The 13965-nt window shown below is 41.6% G+C and overlaps 1 protein-coding gene and 1 long non-coding RNA gene across 2 annotated transcripts; both read left to right on the forward strand.

Annotated features, from left to right (window-relative positions):
* The first annotated feature begins 1716 nt into the window (after positions 1-1716).
* Positions 1717-2646, forward strand: LOC110566878 (defensin alpha-like protein 1). The gene is made up of 2 exons (XM_021664783.2): positions 1717-1953; positions 2522-2646. Exons 1-2 carry the CDS (start codon positions 1782-1784, stop codon positions 2629-2631), a joined length of 282 nt encoding a protein of 93 aa, XP_021520458.1. The 5' UTR covers positions 1717-1781; the 3' UTR covers positions 2632-2646.
* An 8571-nt stretch (positions 2647-11217) lies between these two features.
* Positions 11218-13650, forward strand: LOC132653475 (uncharacterized). Its single transcript, XR_009591202.1, has 3 exons — positions 11218-11325; positions 12416-12457; positions 13543-13650. It is a non-coding gene; the product is annotated as an uncharacterized LOC132653475 (long non-coding RNA).
* Positions 13651-13965: the final 315 nt, after the last annotated feature.

The raw sequence follows: 13965 nt of genomic DNA on the forward strand, positions 1-13965 counted from the left end.
CAAGGCTTCTGATTCCTGCCCTGGTTTACACACATTTGCTTGCTCTCTACAGGGAGACCAGAGTGACAGTCAGAAGCCATAGCATGGGCCTGCCACAGAGTTCCCTGGTATGAGCCAGGAAATGTGTGTGGTCCATTGGAAATTTCTATGATCAGTGGGACATTTTTTTAAGATCTTGGCCACGTAGAGAGTGGTTTTTCTTTTTTTCCATGATGCAACCATCTGTTGCTCCTTGAAATTTCTTCAGAGGTTCATTTTCATGATGAGTGATGGCATCTGGCTCTGTTGGTGGGACATGTTGACCAAGCCATGTTGCTGGATAAGTTGTGATTTCAATCAGAGCATGTCTTCTCAGCATCACAAACCACAGTGACTCTCAGTTAGTCCAGGAACTGGCAGTTCCTCAACTTTTGTCCAAGGCCAAATGACATTAAATGTTTGAGATTCTTTGGGATCAGACTAAACTAGGAGAGCTTTCTGTGAGACATGAAGCATGCTGTCTGTAACTAAGCCTGGGGTGCCTGTCTCAAGAAAGTTATCATCTTCTCCAAATTTGTGTTACATTCACTTACTTACTACGTGTGTAGGGAGAACTCACGTGCCTTGGAACACATGTGGAGGTCTGAGGACTGCCAAGGGCAGTCTGTTTGCTCCTTCCACCTTGTGGATCCTGAAACTTGAAACTCAGGCTGTCAGGTATGGTGCTAGCATCTCTCCCATCAACCCATCTTCTTGCTCCTCATCAGTTTCATTTCAGTTATCAACTGGCTTTCATTGTACACATTTTTTTCTTGACATTTTATCCTTTGAATTTTCTTTCTCTTTTTGTTTCTCTAGTTCTCACTACAGGAATTCATTTATGCATGTATCCTTATAATGATATACATTGGTGTCCTCCTACTTATTAGAAAAATCCACAAAAACGTAAATTCTACCAATTGGAAGGGGATCTCAACTTCTAAAAATAAACTCAGAGATAGCATATATAAGGAATAATTTAAGGTAAGAGAAAACCTGATATGGTTGTTTATTGTTCCTTAACTCATATCGCCTCAAAAGAAAAAGTACAAGATCTAGTACATCACTTGATGTTTCCCAAGTATGAAGAGGCAGCTAGGATGAGGCAGCACTCATGACGTGTTCAGTCACTATGGCTTCTTCAACACAACCCGCTCCAGCCTCACTCTGACCAACTCTGTCCCTCATTTCCTCTCACGCTCATTTCCCTAGAGGCATGATGAGGACATCTTACTCTCTTCATAATGGCCCTAAAGGAGGGGATCCACAAAGCCTTCCTTCATGAGGGTGATCATACCCTCAACCACATATAAAACTGACTGTCCAATCCACTGGCATTCAGTCTAGTCCAGGTTGTACACTATCTGAGGACAGAGGGCTCCAACTTCAAAACACAAAACCCCTTGTCTCATGAGCTTGTTAAATTAGGAAATACCTGCCTCTTTTCTTTCCCGACCACTGAAAGGTAAATATTGAAGCAGATGGGAAACAGGAGAAGAGAGCAAGGCCCCTTCATCATATCAGTGGGAAAGGAGTCCTGTCTCTGAACACACAGACCAACATCATGATGGAAGCTCTGAGGACAGAGGAACATCAAAGGGATCCTGAAGACAACAGTCTGTCCCACTTCCCATCAATGAGAGACTTCTCTAACTGTGGGGATTGTCCCCACACCTTCTCATGACAGTCCTATAAATGCAGGCTGCCTCCTCATCTCTACACACTGAGCTCCTGCTCACCAATCCTCCAGGTGACCCTCAGCCATGAAGACACTTGTCCTCCTCTCTGCTGTTGTCCTGCTGGCCTTCCTGGCCCAGGCTGATCCTCTGCCAGCACCAAATGAGGAGACTAAAACTGAGGAGCAGCCAGGGGTAGAGGACCAGGATGTGACCATCTCCTTTGGAGGCCCAGCAGGGCTTTCTCTTCAGGATGCAGGTGAGTGGTGGTGCCCAGTATGATGCAGGCTTGGAGTCTCCTGAGAGAGGGTTGAAGGTGTGCCCTGGAATCCCAGCAAGAGTAGTCTGGTTCAGGTCATTGTTTCTTCTCATCTCTAGGAACTTAACTGTCATATTCATAGAAGTAACAGTGAGAATCAAAAAGTTTATCTGATTTTCTTTTTAAGATTTTTGGTCTAAAAATTTATCTGTGGAATAGATTTAAAATATAGAACACGTTGATTAGTACTTTTTTATATCTGATGATTTTGTTGTAGAAAAAAAAATCTTCTTTGCTTAAAAGAATAGATTTAGAAACCATTTACCAATGCATGAATGTGTTGGGTTAGGAAAACACACAAAAATGTGAAGGACTGTGAAATGGGTGTTAAGTCCTGCATGGGATCAACTCTTGTTAAATGTCTTATTTTCAAGTGTTTGAAGTGATCATAGGGCTGGCTGTGATGTCACCAAAACAACAGACCTACTCTGTGCCCTGCACAGTGGGCACACTATCGCACAGGGCTGGCCTCCTTACTTAATGCCTGATGCTCTCCTTGTGTCCACAGGCTCAAGAAAGGTCTCAACATGCTACTGCAGAAGATCCTGCAGAAATTCAGAACGTCCCACTGGAGTCTGCTTCGGATTTATAACACGCCGCATTTTCTGCTGCAGCTGAGCATGGAGACCAGAGACAAGATGACCATGTATTCTGAAACTTCATGACCTACATTCCCCTTGTACTTAGCCTCAATTGTTTTTCCTTCTCCAATAAATTTCTTGCAGAAAAAAAAATATGTTTTCATATCTCTTTGATGTTTTCTATGTGGCTAAGTCAGGTCAGGACTCCTCCCATTCACATAGCAGAATCTTCAGTGAATTACAAAACAAGTCTTGGTTACATTTTAACAGTCGAATCAAGGACAAACAGAAGGTCAGCTACAAAGTTACAAGACACCAGAGCGATTAGCTCTAGCTGCTTCTCTTGTCTGTGAACTCTATTGTTCTTTAGATTAGACTGCAATCAAAAATATGTCTCACATTTTTAGGATCCATTTTTAGCTAAAGGACATTAAGGTTGTTGCCATTTTCTACCTATTGTGGACACAGCAGCAATGAACATGATTGAGAAAGTGTCTGTGGAGTAGGATACTGAGTCCTTTGGGCATTTGCCAAGGTACAGCTGTGCCATGGAGACATATTTACAATCCCCTGAGAATTCTCCACACTGGTTTCCATGGTTTCTTCATCAGATTGTAATCCCACCAACAGTGAAGGAGGGTTCTGCTTTCCCCATACCCTCGCCTACATTTGTTATCAGTTGTTTTCTTGATCTTAACTATTTTGACTTGGGTTAAATGAGACATTTGACCCACATTTAAGTAGCATTTCTTAACTTAAGAATGTTGAAGATCCTTTCCCAGTCCATAGGCTGTTGGTTTTTTCTGAAGACAGTGTCCTTTGCATTACAGAAGCTTTTCAGTTGCATGAGGTCCCATTTATTGATTGATGAACTTAGAGCATGTACTGTTGGTGTTCTGTTCAGGAAGTTGTCTCCAGTGCCAATGAGTTCAGGACTCTTCCCCACTTTTTCTTCTAAGTGATTTAGTGTGTCTGGTTTTATATTAAGGTCGGTGATCCACTTGGACTCTAGTTTTGTGAGAAATATGGATCTATTGGCATTTTTCTACATGTAGATATCCAGTTAGACCAGCATCTTTTTTCCACTGTATGGTTTTGGCTTCTTTGTCCAAAGTCACATATCCGTAGGTGTGTGGGTTTATTTCTGGGTCTTCTCTTTGATTCCATTGATCCACCATTCTGTTTCTATGCCACTACCATGGGGTTTTTATTACTATTGCTCTATAGCACAACTTGAGATCAGGGATGGAGATACCTCCTGACAATCTGCTGTTGTACAAGATTGTTTTGGCAATTCTGGGTTTTGGTTTTTCCATATCAAGTTGAGAATTATTCTTTCAAGTTCCATAAAGAATTGTGTTGGTATTTTGATGGGAATAGCATTTCACCTGTAGATTAATTTTGGCAGGATGGCCATTTTCACTATGTTCATCCTACCCATCCATGAGCACGGGAGATCTTTCCAGCTTCTGATACCTTCTCCAATTTCTTTCTTCAGAGACTTGAAGTTTTCTTCAAACAAGTCTTTCACTTACTTGGTTGGAGTCACTCCAAGGTACTTTATGTTATCAGTGGCTATTGTGAAGGGTGTTGTTTCCCTAATTTCTTTCTCAGCCCTTTTGTCTTTTGTATACAGAAGGGCTTCTGATTTTTTTTTGGGGGGGAGATAATTTTTATCCAGATACTTTGCTGAAGGTGTTTATCAGCTGAAGGAGTTCTCTAGTTGAGTATTTAGGGTCACTCACGTATACTATCATATCATCTGTAAATAGTGATACTTTGAATTCTTTCTTTCCAATTTGGATCCCCTTGATTTCCTTTAGTTGTTTTATTGCTCTAGCTAGGGCTTCAAGTACTATGTTGAAAAGATATGGATTGAGTGAGCAGCCTTGTGTTGTCCCTGATTTCAGAGGGATTGATTTAAGTTTCTCTGTTTAGTTTGATGGTGGCTATATGCTTGCTGTACATTGTCTTTCCTATGTTTAGGTATTTGCCTTGTATTCCCGATCACGCCAAGACTTAAACATAAATGGGTGTGTTTTTGTCAAATGCTTTTTTGGCATCTAAGGAAATGATCACGTGGGTGGTTTTTCTCTTTTAGTTTGTTTATATGGTGGATTACATTGATGGATTTCCATATATTGAACCACCCCTATATGGCTGGGATGAAGCCTACTTGGTCATGGTGGATGATATCTTTTATGTGTTCTTGGATTCAGTTTGCAAATATTTTATTGAGTATTTTTGTATCAATATTCATAAGAGAGATAGTTCTGAAGTTCTTTTTTTTGTTTGTTTGGGTCTTTGTGTGGCTTAGGTATCAAGGTGACTGTGGCTTCATAGAATGAGTTTGGTAATCTTCCTTTCTTCACCAACCCTATATCTGATAGAGGGCTAATATCCAGAATATATAAAGAATTAAAGAAATTAAAAAAGCAACATGGGGACTTTGATGGGGGAGCCAATTAAAGGGGGGAGGGGAAGCACACAAGCTTTTGGAACCCGGCAGGGCTGCTGTAGGATGGGGGAGGGTGGGGAAAGCAGGGGGCAAGGAAAAGAGTGGATGTACAGGGAGAGGCAGAAAGGCAGGGAGACTCTCTAAGGAGAATTTAGGATGTCATTTACAGACAAATGTTTCACAAAGGTCTAGGAGCGGTCAGGCTCGCAGAGGGAGCAGGCGGGTATTTGTCCTTTCTAGCCCACTGGAGCAGGTGCTGCAGCGGGGTCTCTGCCTCCTCCAGCCTTGGTTCTCATCCAAGTCACCGGCATCGATGTTATCGTATGTTGACATATTCCACACACCACATCTGGTATAAAAGTTTGATTGTATGGAGGTGGGAAGAAACAAAGATAGATGGAGGTGGGGGCTCCCTGACACAGGAAAGAGGAGAGAAACCGAGGTGGAGAGAGAGCACACAGTGACTGGTCATTCTTCTATATCTGGTGTGCCGCTGAGAAGCACTTAGCACACACTTGGCGATGGCAAATGATGATGTCAGGTTGCTTGGCAACCTAGGAGCAGGCTAGTGCATTGGCTTGTGAACTAACACTCTGGACAAAAATCATCATGTGAAGATTCATCCTAATCCAAAATAGCTTGGAGGCCTAATGTTGCCTCCTTAGCTGGTTTATACAACAAGATCACCTTAATTAAGAAGGTGGTGATGTCACATGGCATGCACTCTCCTTAATCTTGGTAAAGATGGCCGACAGCCACATAGTTTCATTCTAGTTTCATCAGTGAAGATGGATGCCAACCATAAGGTTGTTACTCCAAGGTGAGTCCATTAGATCCAAATCTCTTTACAGTTACCTATGTATAGATTTTAACTATCAACCGTTTTGTTAAAATTTTTGAGTTATTTTTGTTACAGATTTTTAACCATACCCAATAAACTTATACATTTTGAAGTAGAGAAAGTTTACATAACTTCCCGATGGTGAGTGCTCTCTGTCACAAACAACTCCACATTTGGCTAAGGCTGAGGATCTGGCTTGCTTCCATGTATGTGGACCTATCTGCATTGCCCACGTGGCATGCTGGGGTTGGCTACCCAGAGGTTATTTAAGCAGTGGGCTGGCTTCCCCCAGGGTCAGATGATTGTTCAAGGTTCCTGAATAAACTGCATTGAAAAATAAAAAAATAAAAATAAAATAAACTGAAATAAAATAAAAAAAGAAACTTTACATAATAATCTTACAAATCTTGAGATAGAATTTATACTTTAGCCAAAGTTTTAGAGCACTAAATAAAAAAACCAAAAAGAGTATAAGCCGAGTAGCAATAATCCTTATTGGTAATAGTCGACATTTTAAAAGATAACTGATTGATTTTAGCTGTTTTTAAGTTTTGAGGGCATAGTGTCTTTTCCGAGTCTTTTTTCTGAGGAGCTTTTGGGGCACCTGTGATTATCCAGCTCACCTGAATTTGATAATTTGATGTTGAACCCACCTGTGACTCTTTCACGTGTGATTTCTTTGCTAACTCGTGCACGGATTTTCTTGTAACTGTTTCGTCTAAAAAAAAAAATGTTTGGGTGTGTCTTGTTTGTTCATGTGCACAAGTGTGTGTGTGTGTGTGTGTGTGTGTGTGTACATGTCCGTGTTTGTTGATGTGGGCACACAAATGCAACAGTGCACAGTGGAGATCAGAGAACAAGCTTGTGTATCAGTCTTGGCCTTCTACCCTGTCTGAAACAGAATTTCTTGGTGTTGAGAGACCATAAATTTTAAAGCCCCAGCCACCTGGAAAAAGAAACTAGCTTAATGCAATCTTTCCCCACCCACTAGTTATACAGTTGCTAGGAAACCAGCCCATATGACCTGGCCAGGACTGTTTGTAGTCTTGGCGCCAAAAGTGGACCAATCATTTCAAAAGTCAATTTCCCTTATCCAATCATGTAATACCCAAGCATGTAAGTCCCTGCTTGTGGTTTTGCCCTATAAAACTTTGTTCCCCTGGACCTCAGACACATTCCTCTCCTGTTTCCACAGGGAGTTTGCGTTCCGTGTGTTCTAACGCATATACAATTAAAAAAAAAAAAAAAAAAAAAAAAAAAAAACCTCATGTATTTACAGCGGAGTCTGTTCCTGGTCTTTTGGCGGTCGCACAGCAGAGATTCTGGGAAGTGTCCTGTCTCCAACACCCATCTTGCTGGTAGAGTGCTGAGACTACGACTATGCATTACTACGTCAGCTTCACCTGAGTCCTGGGGTTCCAACCTCAGGTTCTCAAGTTTACAAGGCACATACTCTGCCCCAGCCATGCCCTTGATTTCTGATGGTCTCATTATAGAGTGTCTAGGAGAAGTCTTCTCTGAACTGAGTGTGAATACACACATCAGGGCTTCCTAGAGCTCAATTCTAGTTGCTTGGTGAAAGTTTTGCAACCAGGCTGTGAGGTCCTACCACCTGCCACTTCTTCAGAAAAAAACTGGGGGACAGAGATTGTCCAACAGTTTGATTCAAGTCTGGGTATAAAGTAGAATAGAAACTGTCAATTTTTTATTAAAAAAAAAAAAACATTTCACAGTTTTTAAAAAGGGGAAAACCTCCTGGTTTTTTGTGGGTTGGGGGATATCTTTGTCCTCCACATTCCTTGAGGGATTTGTGAAATAAAACTCTGTTTTTCTTGGACCATCAGCTTCCTCTGTTATCACAGTAAACTTTCAAATTTAAAAAAAAATAGTTAACAGGAAAAAGAATGAGAGAGTGCCATTAAATCTCTCTCCCTAGAACTTAAAGTGCTTTATAAATAACAAAGGCTGTTAAATACCGGGCAAAGGGAGTTGAATTTGGCAAGGTTTTGTTTACATTGCTTATCAAAGGCCAGCAAAGGGAAAGCTGTTCCTTCCCAGTATGGCAACGCTCTTTCTGTTTATAAATTCATTTTTATTTTATCTTTGTAATTTTAATCTGTTTACTACAGTTTCTACCATTATTTCTTCAGATATGCTTTCCTCCCTCTCTCCATCCCCCTCCTGTGTGTATTGTGTGTGTGTGTGTGTGCATGTGTGTCTTTTCTATCATTAAGAGGGATATGCTTATTCTATAGCCAAAATGTCCTCAAACCCCTGTCATGAAATAGAGATAATTAAGAAGGTGCAGGAAAGAAAATGTGTCCCTCACTCAAGTGTCTGGTTGAGGTCCTTCTCAGTTAAGAGTCATGAATTTTGATACAATTAACAACATTTACTCTGAGGATTATCTACATAGAGGCAATATGTTTTGTGTGTAGATATATGTATATCTATACACATTCCTAAATGTAACATGTAAGAATGACAGGACAGCATGGACCAGCTTCAAGCCTAAATGTGTGTGACCTTTGAGTTTGATTTTACTTCTTTCTCAGCTTTAAATCTGCAATTTTTGGAGAAGTTCATAAGAAAACAAGGTGATAAACTTTGTCTACCGTCAAAATATGTTTTAACTCCTTCGTAACCTACCATAAAAAGGACTCTTTTGAAGCTTATGGCCCATGGATTTATGTCTACAGCAGTCTATACCCTCATTCAGTATACTTCTAAAATTAGTCTATGATCTCATTTGAGAGAAGAAAAAAAGAAATAGTTCATTTGAAATTATAACTCCAGAAGCCATCATATCAACTATAAAACTATTGCAAAAACATGACTCTTTCTTGAGAAGCCCACACCCACGTCTAGGGTGTGGCTGCCGTTTCCCTGGGCTACCAGCAAAAACCAATGTTTAGTTCAGTGTTAAAACCTTTTCTTAATAAACTCTTGCTTTGCCTCCTATGCATTGGTCCTGAAACTCTTTTCTTCGTTATTGTCAAGGATCCCGCTCTTCTTGAGTCAGAGTCCTTAAGGCAGAACCCCCCACCCCCAGACTACTGAAAGCAGTGCTGGGCTCTATCTCCCAGCTGCCTCTGACGTCATCACCAAGAAAATTATGTGGCTAAATATGTAATCATTAGAAAAAAAATCCCATTGCATACTGTCTTAGTTTGGATTTTATTGCTGTGAAGAGACACCATGGCCATGACAACTCTTATAAAGGAAAACATTTAATTGGGGCTGGCTTACAGTTTCAGAGGTTTAGTTCATTACCATCATGGTAGGAAGCATGCAGGCAGATATGGTGCTGAAGAAGGAGCTGAGAGTTCTACATTTTGATCCGCCGGCAGTGGAAGGAGACTGTGAGCCACACTGGGTATAGCTTGAGTATAGGAGACCTCAAAGCCTGCCCCCCAAATTATACACTTCCTCCAGCAAGGTCACACCTACTCCAACAGGCCACACCTCCTAATAATACCACTATGGGTCAAACATTCAAACACATGAGTTTGTAGGGGGCGTACCTATTCAAACCACCACACATGCTAGTTAAGCAAAATTTATTTTATAATTTGCTTCACTAATTTGTACATTGGCTTGCACACAGACACATATATGTTCATTATAATTAGTGAAAGTGACATCACACTACTGTCTTGTAACCGATACTGATTTATTTCCTATGTCCTATTATTAGACATTTGGTCTGTAACCTTTCTAAGAATTGTAACAACTCCAAAAATTTATCAAAGACTAACATGAAATGAGAATAAAATGGAAACAGTGAAACATCTCAAAATTCTAAAAACCTGATGAAAAAAAAATGGTTAAAAATCCAGATAAGACTGTAAAACAAACAACAATGCCCCAAAATAAATGAACCTGGATTTGGTCATTCTCATTTCTAATCTGTGATTCAAGTCAACTTGGAGACAATATCCTTACTTTTATCTTTTTTTTTTTTTGGTCCATTTTTGTTTTTAAAACACGTTATCTAATTTCAGAGATCAGTGATTTTATTTGTTTGGTTTTTTTCAGGCATGACCATCTTGTTAAGTCTCAAACTCTGGCACAAACTGCTGAGGCGCCCATTTAACATACCAAAGCGGGACTGGCTAGGCTTTCCCAGAATCCTTCAGTCCGTACCTATTACAGGGTGTGGCTGGGATACTCTGCCCTCTACCCTTGAAGTCTTTAGCCCAGGGGTGGGGCTGCTCTTCCTCCAGAAGCTCTTTCCTATATAATCCAGACATTCAGTTACCCACTTTAGTTTGCTCTCCTGGTTCCTTTGCCTTCATCTCTCTGTTCTGGCCTTATGTCAATATTATTTTGTTGTTGCTCTTAGTATGAATCTGTGTTCCAATGTTATTGGTTTTCCATGGGAAGGGCTCCCCTTTTCTTTAAGATTAGCTTCCCTGAAGAAACCTAGAAGTGCCCTTTATGGTATTAGCAAAGAAAGAGGTCAACTCTGTCTAGGAAGGCCCAGGATCAGCACTAGTGTGTATGGAGAGGGGATCCCCACCTGTAGCTGGTTGAATAGGTATGACCCCCAGAGACTCATGTGTTTGCATGGTTGACCCACAGGGAGTGGCACTGTTGGAGTGTGACCTTGATGAAGGAAGTGTGTCACAGTGGGTGGGTTTTGAGGTTTCCTGTGCTCAGGCTCTGACCAGTGCGGAAGACAGCCTCTTCCTGGCTGCTTTCAAATCAAGATGTGGAACTCTTGGCTCCTCCTCCAGCACCATGTCTGCCGGCATGCTGCAATGCTTCCCGCCATGATGATAATGGACTGAATCTCTGAAATTGTAAGCCAGCCCCAATTAAATGATTTCTTTTATAAGAGTTGCCATGGTCACGGTGCCTCTTCACAGCAATGACACCCTCACTAAGACACCACTACACCCTGTAAAGTGGTGAAGCTAAGACCCCCTCCCCTCCACCCCCAATAAAAAGAGAACAAGCCTGGAGTTGATAGTGACAATAGGGAAGCAAAGTGAAAGGGCACAAGAATCACGGTGTCCTTCTCTATGCACTCTTGACGAGCACACATGGAGAAGGTCTGGGACTATCTGACAGCAGTGTTTTTCTTGAAGGGGAAGAATGAATAATGAAATGATAGCATTCCTTGAGTGTTAGGCAGCTCAAGAACATGCCAAATGCAACAGAGGATACTGTGTCTTCTGATAACCATAGTGGATCCAGCTGAGGATGTCAGGATGGCGACCAATTCTGTCATCAGAATCTGGAGACTCAGGAGACCCACGACAGGAGAAGCTCTTGAAAAAACCAGGCTTGTGGTCACAGAAAATAGCCACACACCCACACACTTGTGGAGAACACAGAAAAGTTGGAGTTAGAAAGAATTCAGATTCTACAACTGTGTTTGGAGACAGGATTTTCAAGGAGGAGATTGAAGAAAAATAAGGCTGTTGGTATGTAAACATGACTATTCCATGGCGTGGCTAAAGGGAAGGTTTCTATTTTAGATATGAAGAGAGAACAGCCCGAAGCATCTGGGAAGAATCCAGAGTGGGGGCAGGGCTAGTATTAGACTGACCATGACAAGCAGACTGGATCTGGCCATGAGAGAAACGGGAACAGAGAAGAGAGATAGAGGAATAAAGAGGATTTTTTTCTTTGGGGAGGGGTGAGACACGAAGACAAAGAGAATGCAGGCAAAAGAGAAAAGAAAAGAGGGATCATAGCTGAAACAGCAGGGTAATAAGGAGAATGAGTAGTGGGGTGGAGGAGACCACGAGCTAGAGAAGTTTAGGGTAGAGGAGGCGGTGAGGAGAGCTAGGATACCAGCATGACTCTGGAGAGTATAACAGGTACTTGTGATACTAAGGAAGCCTGGAGAACAGTTACACTGGTCAGGTATGGTAATAGACAGCATAGATAGCCATTTGTTCCTTCTGCCAGCCATAAGGGAAACGACTCCTTTGTTAGGGGGGAATTGGTTTCACATGATCCTGAGGAATGCTGGCTTTACTCTAACCACCAGAGTTTGGGAAAATGGCAGTTCCTTTGGACCTGACAGTGCACATCTTAACCAATAGAGCTAGCTGGTCTCTTCATAAGAAGTGATACATTAATACCAGAGAGTGTTGCTCATAGAAAAAAAAAAAAGTCATAAACAACAAAATAACAAAAATTAGCCATCTTGGGCACAAAGGAAGAAGGTCTGAGTATGAAGTAACTTTGTCACCTCCTTGGTCTTGGATTTCCAACCTCCAAAATTGTATAAAACAAATTACTATTTCAACCACCCAAGTGATGCTTCTTTGTGGTGGGAGCCCTAACTGAGCAACACAAATGGTTTGTGAGCTGTTAATGCAGTGGAGAACAATAAAATAAAAGAAACGGTGAAGGTGAGGGCGTTCCACAGACTTAAGCTGGGTAAAAAGCAGGCAAAGGGTTCCCCACTTCTATGGTGGTGGGGGTCTAGGCTGGACAACTCATGTAGGCAGTCAGGAAACGATGTTGGTGCTCATTCTGCTGTCCTTTTTCTCTTTTATTCAGTATAAGACTCTAGTACGTGGGCTAGTGCTTCCCACATTCAAGGTAAGTTGTTGCTTCTTATTTAACCTTTGTGGAACACCCACAGACATACCAAAAAATATCTCCTAGGTCATTCTTAAATTCAGCCAAGTGGACAGTGATTCCCCATCTCCATAGCCAATCCTGTTTCAGGAAGGAATACATCTTTAACCATTCTTAGAGCATACGCTACTGGTCTGGAAATCATTAGTTCAATGATTTCCTAATCTCATTAGCCCCAATGTGATCAGAACACAGTCAGGGCACTATTGTAACTCTGCAGCAATAACTGCTCAGGAGTGGGGAGGCTGACCGCCGCTCTCCACTGCCCGTGGGAGCAGGGTCAGACCAAGAGGACCTGGCACAGGCTGCATGTTCCAGATCACCTAGTGTTAGTCATTACATCCTTCCGGAAGATCAATTTAGACTGAAAGAACACGCTTATTCTCTCTCTGTCTCTCTCCCTCTCTCCTGTATCTCTGTCTCTCTCTCCCTACCTTCCTCTTTCCTTCTCCCTTTCTTTCTTTCTTTCCTTCTTTTCCCTCCCTTCCTTCCTTTTCCTTTCTTTCTTTCCTTCCTTCCTTCCTTCCTTTCTTCCTAAAGCCTTCACCAAAGCAGAGATAGAATCAGGGCCTACACACTTCAAACCGTTATTCATTAAAATTTTATTTTCTGCTCAGTGTTCTCACTTTCTCTATCTTCTCAGGGGCACTTTTCAGGGCTTCCAACAGTGACAACTCCCAGTATTCCTAGGCAAATACCCCTGGCTCTTCCTTATTTAATAAAATTCCTGAGTTGAACATAATTGCACCATTTGTGGACCCTGAAGGGAACATACTCTGGTGAAGGATCATAGACGCACCCAGGCTTTTGTGTGGTCATTCAAATTCTTTCAGTTTCTTTACTAGACACAGACTCATTTCTGATCTCTAAAGACATCAGAACTAGGATTGCAACCTGTGCTTAATGCATGAGTTGAAATGCTTCATCACGTTCTGGAAGAAAAATCAAAGGCTTTTACAGAAGGTATCACAAATGTCCAAAACTGCCAAAGCATCTATTTTTAAATATCTGATTTTTCCTCGCCTTTCGGCTTTTGGTTATTCAAGAAGTTGGTACCACTCGTGTGAAGTACTGAGGGACAAGAAAGGAAATGAGAATGAAATAAAGCCGCTTCCTGTTCTGCTGAGAAAAATTCCTCAGAGTTAAGGGCTGTGTATGGTAAGACTGCTTGGTAAGGTGTTTGTTTGTTTGTTTTGTGTTGTTTTTCTCATCTTCGTCTAACTATAGTTTCCCATGGGTAAGAAGAAAGGTTAGGAGGATGGTTTCTAAAAGATGTGTCAATTTAATTTTTGCTGTTAGATGAGGAGGCAAAAGGACAATTCTTCACGTAGTTATGTGCTGAGGTGTTACGGTTACAATGTTCCCCCAGGAACCTGCGTTTGACTACTTGGACCCCAGCTGATGGCACTTTGGGGAGATTGTGGAGCCTTTGGTAGGTAGGGTCTAGCTGGAGCAGGTGAGTCATGGGG

The sequence above is a fragment of the Meriones unguiculatus genome, chromosome 4, assembly GCF_030254825.1.
Source record: "Meriones unguiculatus strain TT.TT164.6M chromosome 4, Bangor_MerUng_6.1, whole genome shotgun sequence".
In the NCBI taxonomy this organism is placed as follows: Eukaryota; Metazoa; Chordata; class Mammalia; order Rodentia; family Muridae; genus Meriones; species Meriones unguiculatus.